Source organism: Podarcis raffonei, chromosome 17 (genome assembly GCF_027172205.1).
Source record: "Podarcis raffonei isolate rPodRaf1 chromosome 17, rPodRaf1.pri, whole genome shotgun sequence".
In the NCBI taxonomy this organism is placed as follows: Eukaryota; Metazoa; Chordata; class Lepidosauria; order Squamata; family Lacertidae; genus Podarcis; species Podarcis raffonei.
In genome coordinates, this window is record NC_070618.1 from 38,743,660 (window position 1) to 38,756,814 (window position 13,155).

The 13,155-nt window shown below is 47.7% G+C and overlaps 1 protein-coding gene across 7 annotated transcripts in view; it reads right to left on the reverse strand.

Annotated features, from left to right (window-relative positions):
- The window catches only part of L1CAM (L1 cell adhesion molecule), a 109,221-nt gene that overhangs the window by 55,577 nt on the left and 40,489 nt on the right, over positions 1-13,155 (reverse strand). For 6 of the 7 annotated variants that reach the window (XM_053370372.1, XM_053370376.1, XM_053370374.1 and 3 more), the window contains exons 3-7: positions 8,154-8,168; positions 7,774-7,879; positions 4,448-4,644; positions 1,898-2,020; positions 796-966 (exon numbers count right to left, since the gene is read on the reverse strand). In XM_053370372.1, coding sequence (XP_053226347.1) covers positions 796-966; positions 1,898-2,020; positions 4,448-4,644; positions 7,774-7,879; positions 8,154-8,168 — 612 coding nt within the window. The remainder of the gene's footprint in view (positions 1-795; positions 967-1,897; positions 2,021-4,447; positions 4,645-7,773; positions 7,880-8,153; positions 8,169-13,155) is intronic. The other variant, XM_053370375.1, reaches the window with a different exon arrangement.

Here is a 13,155-nt window from a genome sequence, read left to right on the forward strand (position 1 = left end):
TAAATCATGAGTCAGGGTCAGAGATGTGTGAAGTCAAACCATGGCTTAGTGCAGTGCAGCATAGTAGGAGAACCACTGCGGAGAAGCACAGTGGCCATGCTCTTTTCTTCTGGAGCTCATATGCTTGTGCGTTCACACAAAGCCATGGTTTGGCTTAAATTGACCCTTCTCTCAGTCCGGCCACACTCACAGGCATGCTCTGTAGGGACGCGGGAGAGGGCCTTCTTGATGGCTTCTCCCAGACTTTGGAACTCCTTCCCTAGAGAAGGTAGACTGGCCCCCTCCTTGTTGTCTGGCAAGTGAAGACCTTCTTGCTCCAACAGGCTTTTGAGAGGTGACTGCTGGCGCCATGTGCTTTTATTGTAATTATAAAAACAACAACATCAAACTGGGCCAAAGACCAGCCAGAATTAAACTGGAGCTTCACACAGCTGTTGAAATAGACAAGTGAGGGATTGAAGGTAGGATAGGGAACCTGTGGCCTTCCTGATATTATTGAACTACAACTCCCATCATCCATGACCATTGGTCAAACTGGCTGGAGCCAATTGGAATTGGAGTCCAACGGCATCTAGAGGGCCACAGATTGCCATCTCTGCTGTACTTGCCATAGCCTACTGTTCACCCTGTTATACTTCTCCCTTCCTTAGCCTCAAATCTAATTACCAAGAAACTAAAATTTCTCAGTGTATCTTAGACTGGGTGGACAGAAGATCAGGTGACTGATGGATCCCTGTACCTTTCCACCCCAGAAGGTGGCTGCACTTCAGAAATGCAGGGTATCTGAAGACTTACTGGGGAAAACCTTTAGTTCAATGGGCTCCTTCTGGATGATGATTCGAGGACCTTGGAAATGGGCATTGCAAATATAGTCAGGGCGGCTGTCCTTCATCTGGACGTTGGCAAAATAGAGATTCCCGTCCTGGCCTATGGTGACTCGGTCATCTTTTGTGATATGCTCGATCTCTGGAGGGGAAGGAGAGAGTGGAAATAGCAAAGTGGGGTGAGAAGCCACAGCACAGCAGACTGCTTCTTCCACCCCACCTTATCTCTTGGCCCAGCCAACATCATAGGAGAGAGAGGAATCACACCCCATTTCATTCATTCATTCATGAATTGATCAGGTGGATCAGACCAAAGGTCTCCCTTCCAACAGTAGCCTGCCATATGCCTCAGTGAAAGTGGATACTGACAGTCCTGCGCTCTGCTTTCCCCCCACAAGACCTCAGATCTCCTTCAGCTAGCAGGTCATGGGATCTGAATCCCAGTAATCAGTTCCAAGCAAAAACACCTTGATTAATGCATTGAGCTACACATTCCTGGACAAAGGTCCATCTCCTAAGGTACTTAGAATGGACTTACATAGAATCAGACCATCTACCCAAATACTGCTTATTCCACGGGTAGGGAACTTGTGGCCTCCAAAAGTTGTGGGACTACAAATCCCATTTTATCCCTGACCATTGGCAATTCAGGGCTGGGATTGATGGGAGTTGGAGTCCAACATCTAGAGGGCCACAGACTCCCCAGCTCTGATTCGTTCTCACTGGTTGAATCACAGATTGATCCAGGGACTTGCATGCATAAAAGGCAGGTATAATGTGATCCCCACCCCACCCCATCTTTGTTTTCAATTTACCTCTTGTATGTTGCATAGAGGTATGTGTTAAGAAGCCACTTGTAATAAATATACATAGAAAAATACATAAATATAAAGGCATGTATCCCAACATTATACTATCCAACAATGAGCCTAGAACCCAAGCCTCTTCCCTCCTGAGTTGAGTAGCCTAACTGCTCACCCTAAGCAGCAGGCCAACTGCTGGCAGACAGTAGTCCCCACCTTGGTCATCTTTGCCACATGATCACACCTGGAAGGGCAACCAGGGATACTCACTGTTGTTCAGCCAGTAGATTTTGGGTGGGACAGCACTTTCAGGTGGGTTGCAGGGTAAGACCGTATGGGTCCCTTCCTCCACTGCAATAGGTGCCACTTTCTCCTTTGGCCACTGTGGAGCACCTGGACAAAGACAGGAAGCAAGGGAGGAAACTGGGTGAGCAGGGGACAGCAAGGGAGGAAGACTCCAGAGAGATCAGCCGGGAAGCATCTGCAAAGTCCTCTGGGTTCACTTCTTCACACATCCAGTTCCTCTTTCCCTCTTACAGAAGACGTACATCCCACAGGTCTTTGGGAGGAATTCAGCATCACACTATTCCATTTGTTCTATCAGAACAAGCATTTCAGCTTGTGCAATGGAGCCATCTCCCTTCTACTCCCCTCCAGTGCTGCTCTAGGGGGTTCTGCCTGGAGGAGTGTGGTGTGAATGGGGGTAGGAGGCAGGGAGAGTTTCACTGTACTAGCGGGACTTATCCTGGTTCCTGCTGGCACACCTACTTAGATGAACCTGGCCCTTTGAATATTATTCAGTGACTGGAAATGCCTCGCAGGGCTGAGAGTTCTGGGAAAGGGCAGGAGATATGCAGCCCAGAGCACACAGTACTAAAGGGGGGGGGTTTCCTGCGTTCCTACTCTGTATCCTCAAAATATCCATGTGGAAACAAGGGTGGGGAAATGCAGAGGCACCTTGAGAAATGTAATTCAATAAGAACAACAGAAGAGATTAAAAAGAAAGAGGGTCTTGAGGGAGTATTTTCTAGGATTGGAGGAAAAGTGCTGTCCTAGAAGCGATTTGTGCTGCAAAAGAGGCAGAGGCACTTTTATTAAAAAGGACCTTGGACTGAGGGCAAAATGGGCTCGGGTTGCTTTATCCATAATACACCACCCCCTCCCAAAAACACCCCCATCCTTCTTTCCTAGGGAGAGGGAATAAGATTGCCACCTACTATACTGCCTTGATCAGTGATGTGTGCAGATCCTCTTATTGCACTGGCTGCTGAAGTTCAGCATTAGGTGGGCAGAGATTCATTCATCAAGTCCTGGATACCTGCAGTCTCTCACTCTTGTGCTATTGGGGAGGGGAGGGATTTTCCAATCCGCCCAACGTACACATACACTGATGCACAGAACAGCTCCAGCATGTGTTTTATGAAAGCAGATGCATGACAAGGCATGATGGTGTTTGGCCTTGCCTACTCACAAGTAGCAGCTAATGAAGTAGAGCTAAAGGAGGGAAACACTGCTGCAATGCCCCAGAAGAGGGCAGGGATGGCAGAATCTGCCAGAAGAGGAGGAGGAGGGTCCCGGGAGAGGAGGGGGAGAGAGTTCAGGCAGTGATGGGGAAGAGGGTCGCTGGGCACTTGCAAGCGCAGGCTTCTCACTTGGGGCAAGAACCAGGCAACTTTAAAAGTAGAATGCGAGGGGGGTGTCAAGGGCTGGGACAACATCTTTGGTTACGCCCAGCCATGGATCCTGGAACTCTGCTTATGAACCCATGAACTGTGCCTCCTATACTGCGCGTCAGTTGAGGCTGAGGCTGTGTGCTGATTTTATCAATAAAGCTATTGGGATTTCCCAAGCCAAGAATCTGAGGGGCTTTCATATGAGGGCGGAAGCCAGGGCACACTGAAGAATGTAGGGGAGCATGGATTTACCTGGCCTCTGAGGTTGTGGCTTGTGTAAGGCCTGTGATTTGACCTTCCTGGCTCATAGTTCACTCTCAAAAACCACTGAATTCACAACAAAAGCAGCAATAATAATATGCAGTATAGGGCAAGTGGATTTTCTTTTGGGATTTTTAGTAAAGGTAAAGAAAAAACAATCAGAAGGTTCCAGTTCTGGAATACAGAAGAGAATGTTAGCAGACTGTAAAATTTCCCTTCCTCTTAAAAATTTGTCACCGCCACCATTAAAAAGAAAAAAGGCCCATTTTTGGTGTCAGTTCTCTTTTGTGGTTACAGTCAGGATCAATAATGTGTCTTCTCTCCCCACCACACCCCCACCCCGCTTCCCCCCACACTTTTGTTTTAACTCCTTCCTTGGCAGGCATGCGGAGGGCGAGGCCAAGCCAGAGGGTGGGGGAGGGGCCCACAGAGGTGCTGATGGAGAGGACTGGCAATTACATCACCCTGACACCATGAATCCATGGCAACAGTTTCCATGGAAACAAGAGCAACTGGCTGCACTCCAGGGAGTCCAGGCAGGTAAAAGGGGAGGTGGGAGGGGGAAGAAGCCGGGGATATACATTTATTGTGAGGGGGAGGGGAGAAATTTATTACTCAGATAACTGGCGGGGGGGTGTGCGTGTGTATGGCAGCATACATGAGTGTGTGCGTATGCGCAGAGCTGCAGTCGCAGTCATTGTGTGGCAGAAATGAGCAACATCAGCCAAGCCTGGGCCAGGCATAGGGTGGGTGTGCATGGTGTGATGTGGGGCAGGACTGGCGGACGTTCCCATGCAAGGGGGTAGGGTGGGGCTGAAGCAGGGACACCATGCTGGGCGAGACTGAGGGGCACCGAGCGAGGGTGGGTGGGTGGGTGGGCACTCACTCTCAGCTATAATTTGGCTTTCGGAGCTCATGGCAGTGCCCAGAATGTTGCTGGCATAACACCGATATCTCCCGTGGAACTTGGTAGGCGTATTCCCATTGTTTGTCGTGATGTTCAGGGTCCCTCTGTCGTTCCATTGCGTCATCCCCGGCACCTGCTCAGGATCAAATTCGCGCCCATCCCTGGTCCACCGGAACCTGCCAAGTAGAGAAGGTGCATCAGGAATGAAAGGGAGACCATGCTGGACACAAGAGGCTGCTGCACAGATCAGGAATGCAGCGGGCATCTCTTTAGACAGGAATTTGGGAGATACGCATGGGAGGGAGCTGGAATCATTTTCACAGAAAGATCACTTCTAAGGCTTGCGGCTGGCAGGAAAGCCTTCTAAAGAGGGGGATATATGCAGAAAATTTGGGGTGCAATGCAACAGGGCCGGAGGGAGGGTGTTTCTTTTAGGAGATGGTCAGGGATGAGCCCATGTAAAACCAGTATGCACCAGTAGGGGGAGGTGAGACTGGGGAAGCAATGGTGGGAATGGATGGTTCTGGGAATGGAAGGCAGGGGGACAATAATTTCTCTCATATTCACAAGAGCTGAGCTGAAGGCAAGGAAGCAGATTAGGAGCTGAGCAAAGGTCAGAGGAAGGTGAGGAACATTACTGGAGCAGCATAAGAGGGAATAAAAGAGATATTAGGAACAGAGTGGAGCTGCGCTTGGAGCACTGTGCAATATCCAGTCTCATAAGCACTGGAGAGACCAGATCCTACGGTGGAAGGTGGAAACCCAGGGCTGAATGCGTTCTGGCTTAGAAATAGCCAAGTATGGTGCTCAAAAATGCAATTCCTAGGAACAGAATTTCTACAAATATACACTCTTATGCATACATCATTTCTATTTTAATTCTTTATTAGGAATTTGAGTCTTGGCAAAATTTGGAATTTTGTTTTTTTATTCAGAACACTGTAGCTCAGAGGGTTGAGGGGATATGTCAATTACACTTTCTTTCATTTTCTCATTTTTTCTAAACCTAAGTTTAAAGGTAAAGGTAAAGGTACCCCTGCCCGTGCGGGCCAGTCGTGTCCGACTCTGGGGTTGCGCGCCCATCTCGCTGAAGAGGCCGGGGCCCAGCGCTGTCCGGAGACACTTCCGGGTCACGTGGCCAGTGTGACAAGCTGCATCTGGTGAGCCAGCGCAGCACACGGAAATGCCGTTTACCTTCCCTCTAGTAAGCGGTCCCTATTTGTCTACTTGCACCCGGGGTGCTTTCGAACTGCTAGGTTGGCAGGCGCTGGGACCGAGCAACGGGAGCGCACCCCGCCGCGGGGATTCGAACCGCCGACCTGACGATCGGCAAGTCCTAGGCGCTGAGGTTTTACCCACAGCGCCACCCAAATTTACACATAAATGAGCAGGGTGGTATTCTTTAAAAAAAAACATTCTTATGAATATTTGACAGCATTGTAGTGCTCCTTTTCCTAAAATACACATTTCTGCAAGCAATTTCCACTGATATGTTGCATGTCTGTATGTTATTTTATATATCCATTTTTATGCACACCTTTTCCCCAATATGTACACTTTTTTGTTGGAGAACTGCAACTCAAAATTCAGATACATATGAATTTTGAAGGAATTTCAGTTCATTTGTTGTTTCAGGAAATGTAAATTTGGCAAATTTGCAAACATGCAAACTAAACTGAATTCCCCATCCCTAGCAAGTATAGAAGATCTGATATCTGCAAGCGTGTGACCAAAAGTATAATTGTTTACATGGCTAGCAATTCAGCAGTCAAGATCAAATATTGTACTTTTTGAAGAACACTGAGAAACACAGAGCAAAATGCATACATACTGTATCTACTCAGACATAAGTACTGTTGAGTTCACTAGGTGACTAGGGCTTACTCCCTAGTAAATGCGTATGGGACTGCATTTACTGCTGCAAAATACAATGGTTAGATTTGCTGGTTAGCACTAGCCACTGAGACCACATCTTGCTAGTATTCAGACAGCTGCAATGGTTCCCTATCAATTTCTGGGACAACCAAAAGTGTTCGTTTTAAACCTTTAAGGCCCTTCTTAGCTTAGTTAGAACTGAGGTATACAAAAGCCTGCCTATTTCTGTATGAATACGCCTGAGTATTAAAAACATTCTCTGAGGTTCCTTTCTGGCTGCATCCCCCCGCCCCAAGAAAACACACACAGAGTGCCTGAATAATAGAGAGGAAAGTAGGTGAGCTCTTAATGAAATCCCCACCCCCTGACTGCTCCCTAATTTTAGCCAAAAAAATAAATTCCCCTGATAGCTTTCTAGAAACAGTAGCTAAGTGGCTTGCCTAAGACCACCTAGTGACTTCTTAGTGCAGGGTGGAGAGGGACCTGAATCAGGGACTCTGGTTCACAGCCCAATCTTGAAGTCTCTGCACAAAAGGTGCAAATTAAAAACACAAAATTGCAAAGCAATCCAAACATCTAGCTTGCAGGCTTCCCAAATTATTCCCTACTTTGCCTCCTGCCTCCTTATAATAAATCAATGCAGGGGGCAGGGGGGGCAGCAGTTCATCCATGTCTCTGTATCCTGGGCGACTGGAGGCAGAGATGACTTGGGGCCAGCAGGTGGGTGCTCCTGACACTTAGCAGGCCCCCACCGTGTTTCCTTCCCAGTGTAAGATGCAGCAGCATCAAGCAATGGAGGAAAATGTGCCTCAGAGCTAAACTCAGAGTGACTCGGAAGATCTGAAATCAGATCTCCTGACATCTTTGACTTGGTTTAAAACCAGCGCTGGTAGTGATGGGGGGGGCAAAATGAGAATGAAGACGCAGCGCTGGGACCTACCGTAACCTTTTCTTCCCGTGCTGAATCCTCAGCCCTGAACCTATGATTATCACAGCGACACAAGTGCCTGTCTTGTCTCTAAGAGCTGCCTGAGAAGGGGGAGCAATTTCAACCAGGGAAACATCCTGGATGGAAAAGGTTCGCTCCCCCTCCCCCTCCCCCAGCAACACAGCACAGCACCAGTCCAATCTGACCCCTGACCCCTCTCCCCACCATGACTGCTTTTCAAAAACAGAAAGAGAAATGATTAGATCCAGTGACAGATCTTCCACATCCTATCTGGTAAGGTCACCCTCACACCATAAATTTAAAGTACATTAAATTCACATGGTTTCCCCCAAAGAATCCTGGGAACTAGAGTGTGTTAAGAGTGCTGGGAACTGTAGCTCTGTGAGGAAGTAAACTACAATTCCCTTTAAATGTATGGTGCAGATACCAGCGCACCAACCTAAAGACAAAGCATTTTGGAGGCTATTTTTGTCATACTTACTTCACTGGGGGATTCCCAGTGGCCTCACATTTCAGGATGGCCTCGTCATTTGGGAAAATAACAATCTTCCTATCTGGCTGCTCCGTGAATTCAGGTGGCTGTAGCACTGGAAAACCAAGGTGGGAGCAAGAATCAGCAACCAGGACCCCTAAGATGGAGAGGGCCACCCTTTGAAGCCCCCCGCCTCCCCCCGCCCTGGACAGATTGCAATAAAACGGTTATACCTTGCACAAAAATATAACAGGACAGTGTCGGTCAGATTCAGAACATGGTAGGAGACCCCTCCCCAACAATGCAATCACACGGACTGGCCCTTCACCTTGTCCTGCTCCCGCCCTGCAGCCAGACACACACTCACACAACCTTTCATGAAGACTCACAGTTTGTCCGGTCAACTGCACCAGCCAGGAAGCAACAGAAGAAAGAGAGAAAGAGAGAAATAAGTGCTTGTTAGTGGCCATTTCACAGAATCACTGCACAGCATGGAAATAAAACATGCAATTTTTCGTGCAAGATGGGGAAAGCGGGGGGAGCACAATCAGAGCATAGGTATGCAAAATGAGTGTGTTTGAGGCAGGAAGCATACAAGGTGAAATTGGAGTATACAAGACAGGGGAGTGTACAAGAGGAAATTCTTCAGGACAGGACAGGCACACATGGGACAATCAGGTGCCTGTCTGCTGTTTGAGTGCCCGGGGTGGACAATGGTCATCAGTCTGCACATTAGGGGGTGCCACTGTGTGCATTGACTGGATTTGTGTGTGTCCTAGAGAGTGAGGTAGTTTGTGGCTAGAGAGTGTGAGAGGAGCTGCTGTGCAGAGCAGCAGGTATGCAACTATGTGACACAAGTCATGAATGAGTGAGGCGCTCCATGGGGAGCAGGAGAGGGGCAGACAATTCATAGGGCAAAAGAACTCCTCCGGGTGGCCTATTTGTTCGGCATTCATCCTGATTTGCTTGCACAAAGCTTAGGCGGCAGTTAGATTATATCTTTATTGGGCATTTCATAGAATCATAGAATCATAGAGTTGGAAGAGACCACAAGGGCCATCGAGTCCAACCCCCTGCCAAGCAGGAAACACCATCAGAGCACTCCTGATATATGGTTGTCAAGCCTCTGCTTAAAGACCTCCAAAGAAGGAGACTCCACCACACTCCTTGGCAGCAAATTCCACTGTCAAACAGCTCTTACTGTCAGGAAGTTCTTCCTAATGTTTAGGTGGAATCTTCTTTCCTGCAGTTTGGATCCATTGCTCCGTGTCTGCTTCTCTGGAGCAACAGAAAACAATCTTTCTCCCTCCTCTATATGACATCCTTTTATATATTTGAACATGGCTATCATATCACTCCTTAACCTCCTCTTCTCCAGGCTAAACATGCCCAGCTCCCTTAGCTGTTCCTCATAAGGCATCGTTTCCAGGCCTTTGACCATTTTGGTTGCCCTCCTCTGGACACGTTCCAGTTTGTCAGTGTCCTTCTTGAACTGTGGTGCCCAGAACTGGACACTATACTCCAGGTGAGGTCTGACCAGAGCAGAATACAGTGGCACTATTACTTCCCTTGATCTAGATGCTATACTCCTATTGATGCAGCCCAGAATTGCAATGGCTTTTTTAGCTGCCGCGTCACACTGTTGGCTCATGTCAAGTTTGTGGTCAACCAAGACTCCTAGATCCTTTTCACATGTACTGCTCTCAAGCCAGGTGTCACCCATCTTGTATTTGTTTCCCTCAATTTTTTTTTGCCCAAGTGCAATACTTTACAAGGTCGTTTTGAAGTGTGATCCTGTCCTCTGGGGTGTTAGCCACCCCTCCCAGTTTGGTGTCATCTGCAAATTTGATCAGGATGCCCTTGAGTCCATCATCCAAGTCGTTGATAAAGATGTTGAATAAGACTGGGCCCAAGACAGAACCCTGTGGCACCCCACTAGTCACTCTTCTCCAGGATGAAGAGGAACCATTGATGAGCACCCTTTGGGTTCGGTCAGTCAGCCAGTTACAAATCCACTGAGTGGTAGCATAGTCAAGACCGCATTTTACCAGCTTCTTTACAAGAATATCATGGGGCACCTTGTCAAATGCCTTGCTGAAATCAAGGTAGGCTACATCCACTGCGTTCCCTTCATCTACCAGGCTTGTAATTCTGTCAAAAAACGAGATCAGGTTAGTCTGACATGACTTATTTTTCAGAAATCCATGCTGACTATTGGTGATCACAGCATTCCTTTCTAGGTGCTCACAGACTGTTTGCTTAATGATCTGCTCCAGAATCTTCCCTGGTATTGATGTCAGACTGACTGGGCGGTAATTATTTGGGTCCTCTCTTTCCCCCTTTTTGAAAATAGGGACAACATTTGCCCTCCTCCAGTCTGCCGGGACTTCGCCTGTTCTCCAGGAATTCTCAAAGATGACTGCCAGTGGTTCTGAGATCACATCTGCCAGTTCTTTTAATACTCTTGGATGCAGTTCATCTGGCCCTGGAGACTTGAATACATCTAAACTAGCCAAGTATTCTTATACTATCTCCTTAGTTATTCTGGGCTGTGTTTCCTCTGCTGAATCATTTGCTCCAAATTCTTCAGGTCGGGCATTGTTTTCTTTATCGGAGAAGACTGAGGGAAAGAAGGCATTGAGGAGTTCAGCCCTTTCTGTGTCCCCTGTTTGCATTTCACCATCTTCTCCTCTGAGTGACCCCACTGTTTCTTTGTTCTTCCTTTTGCTACGAACATACCCATAAAAGCCTTTTTTGTTGCTTTTAACCTCTCTAGCAAGCCTGAGTTCATTCTGTGCTTTAGCTTTTCTGACTTTGTGTCTACACGTGCTGGCTATTTGTTTGAATTCCTCTTTGGTGGTTTCCCCCCTTTTCCATTTTTTGTACACATCCTTTTTTTAATCTTAACTCAGTTAAAGGTTCTTTAGATAGCCACCCTGGCTTCTTTAGGCACCTTCCATGTTTCCGTCTCATTGGTATTGCCTGAAGTTGTGCTTTTACTATCTCCCTCTTAACAAACTCCCAGCCATCATGAACTCCCTTTCCTTTTAGTATTACTCTCCATGGGATCTCACCCAGCACTTCCCTAAGTTTTATGAAGTCGGCTTTCTTAAAGTCAAGAAATTGAGTCCTAGTATGCTTGGCTGCTCCTTTCCGCTGTATAGTAAACTTCAGAAGAGCATGATCACTCGCGCCTAATGATCCTTCCACTTCTACCCCACTAACCAGGTCCTCAACATTGGTTAGGACCAGATTTAAAATGGCTGTTCCTCGTGTTGCTTCTCCCACTTTCTGGACAATGAAGTTGTCTGCAAGGCCAGTGAGGAATCTGTTTGACCTTATGCTCTTGGCTGAGTTTGACATCCAACAAATATCCGGGTAATTGAAGTTCAGATTCCGGCATTGCAGAGGGTTGGACTAGGTGACCCTCAGTGTCCCTTCTATTCTTCTTCTGTGAGCAGGCTGCTGGGCTCTCCCAGTTCACTTCTCAAGCTCTTTGCTCTGAGGACACAGTGGTGCTCGGCTTCTGTTCTCCATTTGGGGCACAACACAGTGTGACTCATAGGAGAGGCTATGTGGGGTGGGGGTGGCAGGAGCGGTTGTATAAAGGATCCTGCTTTGGGGCATCTGGGTAGATTGAATGCCATTCTGGAACCACTTTGGAGAGCCAAATAGGAAAAGGAGAGTGAACCAAGAGGTATCATGTTTGAAGAAGACTGGAGGATGGTATGTGTGGAGGTGCACCTGCAGAACAGCAAAAGCATGTGTGGGATTGGATATAGTGCATCCACTCCAGCAGGCATTTAAAATACATTTAAAACACTTTCCCCAAAGAATATTAGGAACTGTAGCTTGTTAAAGATGCTGGAAACTGTAGCTCTGTGAAGGCTAAACTACAATTCCCAGGGGAAGTTACGTACATAAAATGTATGGTGTGTATGCATCCTGCATATATCTATATATCTATAGATATAGATATGCCAATCAGATGGCTGATAGGACAGAAATGTCCCCTAAAACTTTGCAATTCTAAGATTATATGAAGACAGAAATCTGCCTTTTACCAAATCAGAGCAACTTGTCCCGTATTCTCTCTACACTGACTGGCAGCAACTCCCCAGGGTTTCAGGCAGGGACCTTTGTCCGCCTTACCTGGAGATGCTGGCTACTGAAACCAGGACCTTCTGCATACAAACCAGGGGCTCCACCACTGAGCAATGACTCCTCCCTTTCCTTCCCCAGTGGTCAACCAGCACTGATTGGCTGCTCTGTCTCCCTGCATAGTTGGCTTCCCACTTTTGGAGGGGGCGGTAGCTGCCTCTTCTCCCCTTGGCTACAGAACCCAGCTGTGTGGCTAGCCTGCTGTAGCACTGACTGCAGACCCTCCAAGTGCCCCTATTTTCCAGGGACAGCCCCTGATTTACAGAAGCTGTCCCTGTTTGTGATTTGATCCCGGAATATCCTGCTTTTCTTTAAAGGTAAAGGTAAAGGGACCCCTGACCATTAGGTACAGTCGTGGCCGACTCTGGGGTTGTGGCGCTCATCTCGCTTTATTGGCCGAGGGAGCCGGCGCACAGCTTCCAGGTCATGTGGCTATCATGACTAAGCTGCTTCTGGCGAATCAGAGCAGCGCACAGAAACGCCGTTTACCTTCCTGCTGGAGCAGTACCTATTTATCTACTTGCACTTTGACATGCTTTCGAACTGCTAGGTTGGCAGGAGCAGGGACCGAGCAACAGGCACTCACCCCGTCGTGGGGATTCGAACCGCCAACCTTCTGATCGGCAAGTCCTAGGCTCTATGGTTTAACCCACAGCACCACCCGCGTCCCTATTTTCGTTGGAGAAATGTTAGAGGGTATGAAGGCAGCCAAGTACAGGGAAGGTTTTTTTCATGTTTAATGTTTTATATATGTTGGAAGCCGCCCAGAGTGGCTGGGGCAACCCAGTCAGATGCGTGGGGTATAAACAATAAAATTATTATTATTATAGAATGGAACATCCCTATTTTCGTCAGAGAAATGTTGGAGGGCATGTGACTAGGATTGGCAACTGACCATATGACCTTCTCATATCTAATGGCATCTATATGCACAGAAAACATCAGGTGAAGCTTTTCTTAGAATCACCTGCCAGTGGCTACAGATCAAGCAGCTACCATGGATGGTTGGAAAAGTTGGCAATTTTACTGTGTGCTGTGAGTGGGTGTTGTGTAGTTTTAAAAAACCACAACTAGTTCTGTAAATATCCATTCACAGTTCAGACCAGGGCTGTGGGGATCCTCCCAATATGCGATGGATCAGACCAAAAACCCAGCTAGCCTTCTGACTAGCTGGCTGCCTCCTTGCACCCCCCACCACCACCCCCGCTGCCAATTCCCTCAATACAAGCT